Source organism: Acipenser ruthenus, chromosome 10 (assembly GCF_902713425.1).
Source record: "Acipenser ruthenus chromosome 10, fAciRut3.2 maternal haplotype, whole genome shotgun sequence".
NCBI lineage: Eukaryota > Metazoa > Chordata > Actinopteri > Acipenseriformes > Acipenseridae > Acipenser > Acipenser ruthenus.
The window spans coordinates 9,331,424-9,346,396 of record NC_081198.1 but is presented as its reverse complement, the minus strand read 5'-3'; the positions used below and the strand labels follow the sequence as shown (position 1 = coordinate 9,346,396).

The window sequence follows — 14,973 nt, the reverse complement described above, 5'->3', positions numbered from 1 at the left end:
AGGTTATCAATTATTCAGGCAATTTCGCTTGAAGTCAACCCTGACCTGTCATCAGTCGTCTTATTAATGTAGAAGAGCACCATAGGCTGATTAGGAGTAGGTATTAGGAACCTGATGAGTATAACCTAAACAAGAAATCTAGGGGGAAAAAAAATAATGTCCTAACTAATGAAATCGAACTACAACTGTTAGATTCTAGTTCGTTTAACAAGGGAATTCAAGGTTTAGCAGTTCTACATAATCCCTTGTGGTTCCAGTGTAAATAAATGGCCATGGCAACGACTATGAAGGGACCAAAAAGCTACACTGAAAAAAGGAATCAGACATGACATGAGACTAGCTCTCTGAATGTATGAAAGCTCACTAGCAACTGTACAACCCTGTATAATAGAATGTTGGTTGCTTTTGAAAAAAAGAGAAATACCGAGCTTTCTTTTTCCTAGTAGGGTTTCTGAACTAGTAAGAAACGAAGTAGGTGAACTCAGAAGTAACATTGATGCAACCGTCCTGCTTGCTTATTTTTGAATTTGAAAAAATTACATTTTGTTTAATTTATTTATTTTTAAACGTTGCAGTGCTGCTGCTAAAGCATAATTATGACCCCATATCTTAAGACGAACTGAGTACAAGAAAATGTGATTTTATCTTGTTCAGAGGAGGATGTACCATGCAGTAGCCTACAGTACATGAAATGAGTACTAACCGGAAACGCAGTGTTTGATGAAAACCCACATTACATTAAAACAGATTGCACCTTTTTAGCCTTCTATTCAATGCACCATAATCAGCAGATGGTAATGTAATTTTCTTTCTTTTCTTTAGCCCAGCTGAGAAATCTCCATACACAGTAGTTTACAAACTGCACTAAAGATAAAGAGGAAACAGTCTGCAAGTATTTACTAAAAATTGACCCAAAAGAAAAAATCCTGACCATGCAACTGGGGTCTTACTTGATGAATGAACTGTTATGTCACTCTGACATATGTTATTTAAATTGATAGGAAACATAATACATCTACTTAATCTCATTACAGTATGTGCTGTACTACTGAAAAAATAAAGAAAACATTTTTAAAAACGCACAGATTTCTTAACATATCGAAACTGTTAAGAAAAAAGGAAAAAGAAAAAAGTGAGTTCCAAGCATCAAATCCTTGAAAAGTCAATACAATAATGGTTGGATGTAATACATTAGTGTATGCATACAGTATTACTGCCAACAGCACACCTACCAAGAGGCACCTATTCTACCTGATGCTGTACACTGACGACAGCAGCTTTAAAGCAGTGGAGGGTGGGCTGGCCAGAGACTGCTTCCATATTATTATTGACATATGGTGACACACAGGGGAAAGGGAGAGTGAATGTATTCTGAAATATGCTAAAGAGAGGTTGGCTTTTGTAAATGTAAAAAAAGAGTGAACCATGAACCACTTAGACTCCATCTGGATTTGGTATACTATTCATATATTAATGATGTAGCTTTAAATTGTCTACAGCATGTTTATACCAGCACCTAATACTGTACATATAAGGCCAAATATATACATTTAGGCATTTTACATTTGTATCCGCATATGTGCTACGGTGCAGCATACACAAAAAAAAAAAATGATTATTTCTTGCTTTGAAGCTTGAAACCCTGGCAAATCCAAATAGTGTTGATTCAAAAACCTTTTCCCTTTTCCTTTTTCCACTGATTAGTTTAACTGAACTATCTCCCACTGAGCTAAAGATACCTTATCATTCTCTTTTGGAAGCATGCTCTGCTGAGAGTAAGCTTGCCAACTTGTGTTCTCTTTACAACAACATTCCTGGACACAAACATCTGAGAGGGGTCAAACATAAACATTTGATTTTTTAATTTATGGACTGCTGAGCGCAGCTAAAAATGTGAGAATACCAGTTGAAAAGTCATCACTCCATACATATTATATTATCTAAAGTTCTACTGAAACAATTCTACTTCTATCAGTGTTAAATCTGCTATTCTGAGAAGCAATGTGAATGGTCCAATAGATGTAAAATAAATAGATGTAAATGTTAAGGTTAAGGTTTATAGAAAGAAAGAAAAACAGAAGCAGTAAACTCTTGTTTTTAAGGAAACCGGCTCATTTTTGGTATTTGGTATTGCAGGAATATCTAATTACTTATTTTTTAATCAACACACAGGAAAAGTGTGATGAAATAAACCTGCCAATCTTCCATCATTATAAATAGTCTTCAGGGCAGATTTAATTAAGAGTAAAGTTACTTCAGTAATGTATCAGCAGCATTGATAAAATGCACTTGGTTTATATACTGTATAGTTAAGTGCCTTTTATTGAAACATCTAAAGTGCTATATCTTTAATGGCAAACAGTACTGCAATACAGTAGTGCTAATTATTTGTGTGTCAAGTATCTAGGAATAGATTGTTTTGATTCTGAATTAAACTTTAGATAAATCTTGATACAGATTGGGGTGGTGGTGTTGTCTTTGGTATGGGGCTGGGGGTGGAGATGAGTTACCGGAGATGAATTTGAATTGCCCCATTCTGTTCCAGAAGGGGTAACTACTATATAACAGAGATGTATTCAAGATAGTCCAAGCCCAAGGTACAGCTTAGTATATATTTTGCTTTACTTGAGATATGGATTGTCTGATACAGACTTGGTTCAAATATTAATCTTTGATGTATCTTGGCCTGGCAGCAACATGTATGGGCACTTCTACTTGAACTGCAAATAAAACATGAACATTCTTCCCAAACAAATACTAATGCATATAAAAACAGATCTAGTTGGACAGTTATATATAAAACAGTGTCAGGACCAGTTATTTTAGGGAGTGGGCATAGGCAAAGGTGAAATAAAATAATTTTAACAATAACAACTAGCAAGGAACTACTCAGAACAATAATTTAACTGCTTCTTTCTGCAAACAAAGTGGTCTTTTTTGCTAGTTTTTTACTGTTACAGATATTGTATTTTGCTTTAGCCTTAGTAACTGCTTAAAAATTACCTTTCATGACAAGCTTACCATAATACTTAAATACGTAAAGTACGTTACAAAACCACATCCACTTTCACATAAAAGGGAATGCATATATAATGTATTATTTTATCAATGTATTTTTGCTACAAATTAGGCCAGGGTTTAAACTTTTTTCATACAAGAGGGATACGAGAACAAACCCAAATTACCTTTCCATATTTTCAAATCATAAAAATGCCCATCACAAAAACGGATTAAAATGCACTCGACCAACTGGATTTAAATAATCCTCACTCTAGAGATATTGCATGCTTACCATGCAACACCAGAAACCACTTCTGACGATCACTTAACACTAAAAAGAGTTATCTTCTACAGTAATATAATTTATTGGCACAAACCTAATTTACACTTACAAAATCAATCTTATGCTGTCAGTGGGATAGCATATCATGAGTTTTATGAATAAAACACTGGGGGTTGGAGTAAAAACTTCATAATGAATTGTATTTGTGCATTGGCAATCTAACTTCAGAAATGTGTGTTCTTGAAATTCAGAGTAATCAGTCCGTCTGGTATAACTAACACCCTTCAATGTGAGGCTGACTACACTCTAGTTCCTGTTGTGCCTCAGTAGGACTGGATTTGCATTGGGAACAAATACAATATTGTGTTAGGTCTCCTCACACAAGCTGTTGCACTGACAGTCACTAAGGACTGAGTTATATGGGCAAGAACTGTCAATGGGACATGCTGCTTCCCTACTGTATGTTCTCAGGTAGACCACCCCTTTTCAGTAATAAAAGGGCAAGCATGGGAAATCCATTAAACACTTACTGTGTGTGGGAGGACAGACATTGCAAGAAAAATACATAAAATATCTAAGTTTATCAAGCAACCATACTGCGGGTACACAATTCAACTAAACTTACTTTTTAAAAATCGTATTACTAAAAAAAAAAGTATGTCAAGCAGTCTTGATAAAATATTTTTTTAAAAAAAAAAACCTGTGGATAGGCATGTATGCTACAAAACATTCATGAGATTTTCACTACAGTAATATAAACTGTTGAACTGTCAAAACACCTTTTAGTTCAAGTACTGCATTAAAAAATATATATTTACTCTGTTTTAAAAAATACATTAGCTTTTAAAATCAAGGGAGAGAGTAAATATCCTTCTAGAATGATGTGGCTTCTCACACTCACTCAAAAACTGGCTTAAATTAAATTTAGTAATTCCCATTATACCTCCAAATCTACCAGTGCTGGAATTCTGAAAATGCAGCCTTTATGTCTTAGAAAGGTCAAGCGATGTTTTTAAAGCACTGAATGGACTATCTCCACAATATCTAAATTATATGCTAATTCCTTATCAGCCTGAACGCACTCTGAGATCTGCAAATGCTGGCCTTTTATGTATTCCGAGGGTGAATGGTAAAAGGATGGGAGAGGCTGCTTTCTGTTTTAATGCCCCCACACTCTGGAACTCCTTACCCCCTTTTATCAGAGATTCACCTTCAATTGCAATCTTCAAATCTCGATTAAAAACATACCTTTTTAATATAGCTTTTCCATAACATTTTATGTTTTATTCTGAGTTTTATTGTTACTTCTGTTTTTAATAACTGCACTCTTTTCTTACTGTTTATTATTGTATTTTTGTATTTTTTTTTATCTGTATGTACAGCGCTTTGAATTGTATTGTACATGAATTGCACTATATAAATAAAGGTTTATTATTATTATTATTATTATTATTATTATTATTATTATTATTATTATACTGAGTATAAAAAATAAAAAATAAAAAAACAATATAGGGAATTCAGATAGGATACAGAAGTTCCTTTAAAAAAAAAAAGCCAGGACTTAACATTGCAACTCTACTGTTATGACATCCCACCGATACTAACATATTGTAACGGCAGGTCAGTTTGGACTGCTTGGGACTGGACGCCAGGAGGGGAGCGGGAGTGTTAGTGTTAGGTGTGTGTGTGTGTGTGTGTGTGTGTGCTGTCCTGTCTTCCCCGCCATTTGTGTGTATCACCCTGCGTGAGTCGGTGAGTGGAAGCGCGTTTTGTGTCTAGGCAGTGCTGGCATGCTGCCTAGGGTGTCACGTGCACAGTGCAGCTGTATGAGAGAGGGGTATGTGTTGGCTGCATTGTGATTTGTGTTCGGTTGCGCCAGTCAGTTGCTTGCGCGGGACTGAGGGTCTGAGCGATTGCTCAGTGTGTATGTAAATGTGCCCTTGTGTGTGTGAGCCAATAGGGCTCGGGAGGGATCTCTATTATGAGCTACCTGCGCGCAGATCGGGGTTGTGTTGTGTTTTGCGTCGTTGGCGCTGCCTACTGAGCTACTTATCCTTTTGCTAAAAAGAGCGTCCTTTTGCCTGCTGTTCTCCATTTTCAATAAAAATAGCAGTTTTAACTGCTTTGAGCTGCATCCTGTGTTGTCTTCTTTTATTCCGCTGCGAACCAGATACGCTTTTGCTACAGTATGAACAACCCCATGCAACCTTTAAATGCAATATTACAACATTTTATAAGCTTTTTTGTGCTGAAGAAAACATGACATTTCTTGTGGCAATGACAGTTCTTAGTATTACTACATAATACACATTGATAAAGCATTACAGTGGGCGATTTTATTTTCAATATATCCCCTTTCACACTGGCTTGCTCTACCCGAGTCAGAACCTACCCGGGTCAGGACCTGGTGTCATGCGGGTCGGCTACGCAATTTCACACTGCTTTTGATAAACCTGGGTGACAGACGCATGAAAACAATGCGCGTATCAGTGCCCCTGAAGCAGCTTGTTACTGACGCTTCCATCCAAGCTTCTCTGGATTGAACCATCGGCCCAAATGTTGAGTAGAACAAATGTTTCCCTGCTGCAATCTGACTAGTGCTGTGTCTCAATCAAGTGAGACTTTTACGCAAGCGTGGCTGTTTGCTATTCCTTCGGCTCACGAACAGCAGTCATACATTCTTAAGGTGGGTCGCTGGGACCCAGGTTAACCCGGGTACGACCCAGGTACGTGGTTTCATACCACCTGTGACCTGGGTAGACAGGTCAGAAATTATCCTACATGCTGTAGACAGTACATAACAGTAAATATTTCTGAAGGAAATTCAATGTATCCAGATATGTAATATTACTCAGAATTATAAAGACAATCATAAATGTTTTAGGCATTAACAGTAAAACACACACAAGTAAATAACAAACCCTATCATAATGTTCACTTTAATTAATAGCTCTTACATCAAAACATATCCTTGTAAAATAAAGATGTTTCTGCATATAAACTGTCATGCCAGGATTTTCTCCATTCAAATTATCACAATAGTAATCTCCAGACTGACTGAAAAACAAAATGGCATTTCCCCACTGTATTTTGTGCAAGATTGGGATAGTTGTCTTTAGAGGGTCACAGTTAGAATCTTTGGCCACTTATTATGAAATGCATCTTCAGCTAAATGGACATTAGATTAACATGCATGCATTATGAATAATAGGAGCTGAATTGTATGTGGGTGTGGGTGTGTGTGTGTGTATGGGTGTGTGTGCGTGCGTGCGTGCGTGCGTGCATGCGTAGGTGTGTGTGTGTGTGTGTGTGTATGGGTGTGTGTGCGTGTGTGGGTGTGTGTTCCCTTATTTACCAGTCATACTGGTACCTTGATCTGTAGTAGTAAAAATATTATTAATTATACATAGCATTTAAGACTCTAAGTGAAATAACTGACAAAAAATATGCTTAGCTTCTTGACAGTTGCACAAACGTGTGTGTGTGTGTGTGTGTGTGTGTGTGTGTGTGTGTGTGTGTGTGTGTGTGCGTGTGTGTGTGTGTGTGGTGAAGGAAGGGGGGATGGGCTTTGAAATACACTTAGAAGAGTGGAAAAGACCAAAGACCTGGGAAAGCAATAAGATATTTATTGCTCTAGATATTTAATTTCTAGGTATTTAATGCTTCATTCCATTTAACATCCCATATCTAAATAGTAAAGTGATATACATGTATACTGGGTGTCAAACATTGTATGGTTATGGGATAATTTAAAAAAAAAAAATCAATGTATTGTACAAAACAACTGATAGCATATTGCTAACTAGAGGTATTCAAAATAAACAGTAATACTGTCACGTACAGCACTGCGTGTTTCCTCTTGTGTGAATATATTACTAATAGTACCCATTCACAAAAAGTGTTAAAAGCAGTTTCACAATTGTCAGCAGTCTTGGTAAGCCTGTCATTTCATATAGGGGCAGCAGTGTGGAGTAGTGGTTAGGGCTCTGGACTCTTGACCGGAGGGTTGTGGGTTCAATCCCCAGTGGGGGGACACTGCTGTTGTACCCTTGAGCAAGGTACTTTACCTAGATTGCTCCAGTAAAAACCCAACTGTATAAATGGGTAATTGTATGTAAAAATAATGTGATATCTGTATAATGTATAATGTGATATCTTGTAACAATTGTAAGTCGCCCTGGATAAGGGCGTCTGCTAAGAAATAAATAATAATAATATACATATGTACAGTATGTGTGTATGTATGTATGTACGTATGTAGGTATGTATGTATATACTGTACGTCTGTATTTAAGTATGCATGTATTCAAATGTGATCAAAGGTAATCCATTGCTTATGATAAATCCATCCAATAGTCAAAAATGTTAAAGCAAGGGTCAAAATTGTTAAATAAATGTTATATTTTAGAACGTCAAATTCAACCCCTGACTAAAACTTTGATCTGAATTTAGCAACCTACATTAACATATTTCAATTGTGAGCTGAAAGCAGTAAAGCATGGAAAACCAGAGAGCCCCAGAGGACCCTGAGGACAAGCGCTGACAAAGCTGAGAGTGTTGACATTTAAGGGTTTTTTTTTTTTAATTGAAACTAATCCAAGCCCTGCATCTTTTGCTGGGTAACAATAAAAAAACACTTGGGATTCAGTGAAATTCTTTGGGGTTAGACTAAACAGAAAAGTGAAAAAATGAGAGGAGATTAAGAATTGTATGAAAATATTTATACAAAGAGAAACACCACATGTAAAAATGGTGCTCTGCTTAATTTAAAAATAAAGTATATTTCTACTTTAGAAATGACACCTTCTCATGATTTACTGTATATCGCTTTATCATTGCAGTGCCAGCTGCTCCCGTTCTCACTATAACTCTTCTAACTGGAAGTAGCACTATTGAACACAACCTTCTGCTCATGCTACTGTGCACTGCACATTAATAAAAGGTTTTGATTAATGTTATCATACCAATGCCCACAGGTTCACTGCTGTTACAGCTACCTGTGCACAGCAATAACTACCAATAACATTCTCTTACTTTAGTATCAAATTTTGGTTACTTTTATTTTATCTCCATCTTAAGTGGACTTGTTCTGCAGAGATCTAAACTCCCAGTCACAGACTGAAGAAGGGCTTTCCGGGAACACTGTGCCTGTATTACTGATAGAGAACACATTCTGCTCAGCACCGTTAGTATCTGTTGATGGAACTGGGTTGCCTGACTCACTGACCTCTTGAAGGTCACCCTAAATACTCTGTGCTATCACTTTAAAGAGAAACACCACAGCATGAGCAAAGAGAAGATGGAAGAAAAAGCAGGATAAAGTCTCCAGCAGTGTGTGTAGATCAGGACAGGAACTGAAGACCACATGAGTTTACAGTTTACACATACTGAATGATATTGATCATTTGGGCCAGGCTAGGACAGGGGGAGGGGAAGGGAGGGGGGGTTATAATATGCTAAGCCATGACATTGCCTTGAATTTGGTTTTCTATATGGTATTCTATCGTTGTTTCAGCTTTGCTTAAAAACGATCCCAGCACAAAATGCTTCTGAAACAGCTGTGTTAAGCATATAGAGTTGAAATCGCTGAATTGTGAAAAGCTAATATTCTTCCCCAGCTCACTTCCCCACAATCAGCTTTGCTCAGTCTTTTCCACCACCTAGGATTAATCTGCATTCTGAGGTTTTCAGCAGACTCGATACTCAGAACAAAGTGTACATTCAATAATAATAAGAAGACAACATCGCAGAAACTGATATCCAGCATTTATGAGGCAATATTTGTAAAACAAAATATACAACTATAATACAGTTACCTAATGGCACTGTCTGCTGTTGAATAGGTAGCGTATTATACTGTATGTTTAAAGTGAAAGAATGCATAAGGTTGAAACTATATTTAAATATTAGTCATGTATATGTATGTCCAATTATTAACAACCCAATGACAAAAATCATATATGAGTATGCTTCTGTTGTGGCCTGGCCTTTAACAGAAGCCTCCTTCCTCTCTTCCAGTAGCCTCCTGGGCCCTTGTGCTAAGGAAATGCAGCCCTTTTTTTTGTTTTCATTGCTGTAATCCCATGATGACAAACAGATGCATTAAATGAGGCAGGATGCTAAGCTCAACCGAAACTCAAAGTCATACAGACGCTTTCTCTTCTTTTTTTTAACTTTGGATACATGTACATAAAAATAACACTTAGTAATGTTTAAAGCAACTAATGCAATTAAACTACTGGTTGCATAGAAATGTGTAAAGGCTGAATTAAAATATGTTAAAAAAAATCTTGTAGAGTTAAAAGAAGATGCTACAAACTTTATATTTAAATACATAAATGACAATAATGATATGATCAGATGCTAATTACAGAATGGGTAGCATTATACTAGTTCTAGTAATGATAGTGCAAGACCACTAAGGCCTTTGATATACCACCAGCATCACTCTGTATGAATTAATTTCAGTTTGCAGTATTGTCCATTTGTGCTTTTTCAGGCTTTTGTCCTGTTTTCTCCCCAGGGTAAACCCACCACATGTTTTCTAGAAAATGGGATGATAAAATAGCTGCCTCCAAATTAATGAATTATTCATTTTGGAATTAACATTAGATACCTAATTATGTACATTTTCGACACAATAGTCTAAAGTAAAACATGTTTATGGTGAGGGGGTGTATAAAACACAGTTCAGAATCTGAAGCAAGTGAATATTACTTATTTCAAAATGTATATAAATTGTTAAATATAGTACAGGAAAAGATGGAGGATGATAGATATTGCCACAAGACAATCAGGCATTGTCTTCCAGCTACTGTAGCTGGTCAGGAAGAACTGTTCATTCATGATATGCTACAACAGTAAACCCAAAGCATCTTGCAATTGTATTTAACTATATTAAACTACAGTAACTACAGTTTGTTGTTGTCATGTAGTACTGCAATACCACAGTGACATTATTATATGACATGTTATAATATTTTATCATATGTGCCAGTCTGTTGAATAAAAAATGTACAGTATATAACAATATATATATATATATATATATATATATATATATATATATATATATATAGATAGATAGATAAATAGATAGATAGATAGATAGATAGATAGATAGATAGATAGATAGAGATCTATAGATATAGATATTCAATGTATTTATTTGTTTATTTTTTTGCTGTGTAGTTTCCAAAACTGGGACATATAGATTTAAAATAGCTTTTAAACTATACAGTCCTTTTTTTTTTTTTAAATAAGAATACTTGTATGAATATAGTGCTTTTATCATTATTACTGTTTTCACATTAATCTAACAAAAAGCAACAACCTCTAGCAGTTAAACAAACACTGCACCTATCCCTTTTCAATTCGTGGCCATGTTTAACTATATATTATAAAAATAAATATATATTATAAAATATACATCTATATTTGTATCCTTTTTGTATACTTTCAATTTAGTCCAGTACATATATGAACTATTTTAATATGATTGGCTATTGTATAAATAATTCACGAAATGAGTGGTATCTGGCGCCGTTGCTCAACAGGGCTTTTTTTTTTTTAAGTTTGGGGTGAAATGTCGGGACACCGCCGGTACAGTTGATGAGAAAGGGCCCCCTGGTCAGCCTATCTATCCGTCCTATATTCACAACTACAGTATGTGTACGGTATGTTACAGACTATACTCACACATAAAGTATACCTAGGGGGCAGCATTTTGTGCTCTCAGAATGGATAACGGTACTCGACTGAGAATAATGTAACTTCCTTATTATAGTTATACATTCTCAAAACAAAAATATACACCAAACGCGATAATAAGGCTGTAGTTGCACAAAGATAACTGCTCAAATTAGCATACGATCGACATGTTTTGAAATGTTATTATTTGACTGTAAAACTTTTGCATTTATATATGTTTAAGACTGCTACCGGCGTGTTGCCGTACTCGCATCAACAAGACATTATTAAACATAACACTGTACTGTAAAACACGATCGAAAATCACCTTTAAACACGAATCGTATTTTTGTAATATAAAAGCACACACAACGGTCGTTCAAAAACGAGCTTCATTTACTGCGATGTTCTTGTTCTTCCATCCAAAACGCGCTCATCTTTACACTGGTATTAACCATGATGTAAAACCCTTACCTGTGACATTTGCGGTCTCAGATTGATCTCCTTCAGATTGATAGATAAGGGTCTCAGGTTGTTCAGAAGCTGGCACAACAGAACCCCGTCCCTTAGGGTTTGGGCTAAATCAAATACCTGGGCTGATTCCCACGTAACCCGATGGTTTGGTGGCAGCACCTTGCAATTGATAAGCCACAACGCGCATTGTCTCCAAGGCTCCATCATGTTATATTCAATGTAACGCTAATTATAAAAATAAAATAAAATAAAATAAATGCAGCTCGAAATCAAGTTATTTACAAATGGTATTGCTTCATATGCAATCAGCCTTCTCTGGTGGATGTGTAATAACGTAGAAAAGAGAACTGCAATGTCACTTCCCACTTCTGTTTTGCATTGCGCGCACATACAAACGTATAGACATCGATTTATGGGTGTGCAGCGCCGAGCTGGCTGCACGGCTGACAGTCTTTCTGCTCTCTCCCCCTCTAGATCCCTTTTCTGTCTCGCTGCTGTTGCTTGTTTGCTGCGGTCTGTCTTCCGTCTGCCACTCTCACATGTCTCACATGTTCCGTATACACACAGGAGACTTGGCGCAGGCAGCAGCGACTCCTCCGAGTGCGAGCGTTCTTCAATGAGAAGAGGAGTGAAACATTGCTGAATAAGAACAAACTCTTACGCTGATATGAAAATCATAATTATGAACAAACTCATGCTCTTGATAACGTATGCGTCCAGCTAGGCAATGTGCTTTGGTTTGACAGCGTCACCATTATATGGATATATTTATTGGTCAAAAATACTTTTGTATATGTTCTTGATATATCAAGAATACTGTTGCATTATAGTATAAGGGCCACCTGTCTCTTAAGTTATACGAGTATGGTGGATTTTTAAATATATGTGTATTAAAAATATATATATATATAGGCCACCACTAGCACCGACATTCATCACAGATTTTATTTTTTGCAATGAATTTTTAAATATGTTAGTTTTTTTTTTTTTAATTATTATTATTATTATTATTATTATTATTATTATTATTATTATTATTATTATTATTATTATTATTATTATTGTTTGTTTAGTAAGGTGTAGCACTGCTTGAAATAAGGAAAACAAACATTTGCAGGTGGGTGTATTTCAGTAAGGCATGGTGTCACAAGCTACTGTAATGATAAATTATTTTTAAAGATGGTGGAGGGTTTTTTTTTTTCTGATTTAAAACCCTTTGTACCCTTAGAGAATTAGATCGGCTTGGGCCCATGTATCCATATTACTATATCACTCTGAATGACACCCTTGATTTTTTTGCACGTTGGAGATGTAAATCCTTATAAAAGCATACCATGGTAGAAGCATACAGTAGTAGTGGTAAGGAATAGTGAAGCTTAGAAGAGGCAAACATGACAAAGACTTAGATAGCTTTGTACACAACATGCTGCAGGACCACCATTAATCTTTCCTACAGTTCTTAAGTAAGTCCAGTTGATTTAACTGTATAAAGTGCCAAGACGTTTTATCTTTAACATGTAAAATAAAACCAAGTGCTGCAGACATCAGTGTCAATAAATATCGTATAACAGGTATCACCATTTCATGTATTTCTGTGATAGCATTGTACATGTGGTGTAATCCATGTTGTGGTTGCTTTGCTGATTCATGTTCATACACACTTACAAATAAACAACAGTGTGTATTAATGACAGAAACCCCAATAGAACTAGGTGGGATGAGGGCTAATTCACTAGCCTCTTGTGCTTTTCACACTGGAGAGCTGGGTTTGAAGCCAGCGCAACTCATAGAATCACCTCACAATTCAGCACAATTGGCAGTTTCTTTTCTATTGGGTTGAAAAGCCGGGGGTGTTCACATGGGGATTGAGATGTGCTCACAGTGCTGTCAGAAGAAGCTCCCATGAAACCTGGTTGCAATGTGCCTGACCTGACTCTATTAAAGTACATTTTATGTACAGTTTTTAAGAAAGCCAACAAAAAATGACACAGTTTGCGTAGTAGCACAGTGACGAAAGTGCAGTATGACGTACATAGCCTATGATCTATTAAAATCAAGGACAAGATAACCAGACAAGGCAAGATTCCAAGAGCAATGCTGACGTTGTGGACATCCTGCACTATAACTTATATCTGTCTGCTGGGCAGCCAAAAGAGACGCATGTTTTTGTACCTTTTAGCTGGAACATTTTGCAGAGCACTTAACTGACAAGTACAGTAACGGTATGTATGATACTGTAAAAGATAATGTATACAAACTTGTTCTGGTTAGTCGTGTTGCATGAAAAAGTTCCTTTTGGTCAGCAAATGTGCAATGTCATGAGTATCTTCTCCTTAATAAGAAGACAACCAACGGACAATTTCAATTAGTTTGTATGAGAAAAGTAAAATCTTCCCTCCAGAAGGTACCCATTCCTGAAGGTCTTGACATTCCAGCAGGATTAACCTTGGATTTATTCGGGGGGGCAAAAGCTTTGCAATCGACTGAAATCAAGAGTGCACTCCATTCTAATCCTGAGCTTTAATCCTGAAGATTTTACTAGCAAGTATTTCAAAAATATTTAGCACAAGCTTTTATTTCAGGTCATGATTTCTTTTAATATTAAAATACTCATATACATTTAACCTTTGCCACACCCTTGCTATAATCACTTTTTAATTAGGAGAGTGCACCCTTTCATAAAAGGTTTTCGCTATGAATGTGAACCCAGGTCTTATCAGAAACCAGGCAGCATTTACTAAGAATTAATAGAAATCGGACAGCGATGTGTGCATATATATTAAACAGTTTAATTAAACTGTTGTTTTAATTTGGATTTTTTGTAGATGCTGCAAAAGGGTCCAGCTGCTGCTAAATAGAGATTATTAACTTTCACTTAAAAGTGTGAAACTGCTTTTGTTTGCACTGTGTTAATTTTATTAAGAGCTTTATTTCTCAATCTCTTGGGGTGCGGGAGGGGGCAATTCCCCTTATATGGTTACAAGCTTTCAAGCTATCAAAAAGAGCAGTGAAGGGATGGACATGAGAATTAAAGGCAGCTGTTCGTCCAAGTTGCATGCCTATATACACAAGGCTGTCTCAACAATAGATGTAAGGGAATTTGGCAGATAGCCCGTTCTCATGTTGAGCAACCCCTAAAAGCAAAAGGAGAAAGGGTTGCATACGCTGCTGTGCTGCTTGAGCTTAATAGTGCAGACTGACTGGAATCTCTGAATAAGATTTCTTAGAGAAGTTTATTATTCCTTGTATTAAAGGAATACAGTATATATATATATATATATATATTGGGTTCCTCATTTTTAGCAATTTGTCGATTCATAACACGATTTTAGCAATACCTTATGTGGATACTATAATATTTTGCCACAAACTGGCATTTAATTTTGATTTTGATCTAATATAAAGCCAAGTTATTTTTGAAAAAGCCCACAGTAAACCTACAATTTCCTTAATGTGCGTTCCTTTTTATTTATAATGGAAAATGCAGAAGCGTTTAGTAGGGGTCTTATAGAAAAGCAGAATTT

The 14,973-nt window shown here is 36.1% G+C and overlaps 1 protein-coding gene across 3 annotated transcripts in view; it reads right to left on the bottom strand.

Annotated features, from left to right (window-relative positions):
- LOC117410605 (guanine nucleotide exchange factor VAV3) overlaps positions 1-11,973 on the bottom strand; it is a 74,430-nt gene extending 62,457 nt beyond the window's left edge. The window contains exon 1 of one of the 3 annotated variants that reach the window (XM_059031689.1): positions 11,450-11,973. In XM_059031689.1, the coding sequence (XP_058887672.1) occupies positions 11,450-11,656 (207 nt within the window). In that variant the 5' untranslated portion in view covers positions 11,657-11,973. The remainder of the gene's footprint in view (positions 1-11,449) is intronic. The other 2 variants (XM_034017277.3, XM_034017283.3) reach the window with 2 other exon arrangements.
- Between the last annotated feature and the right edge of the window lie 3,000 nt (positions 11,974-14,973).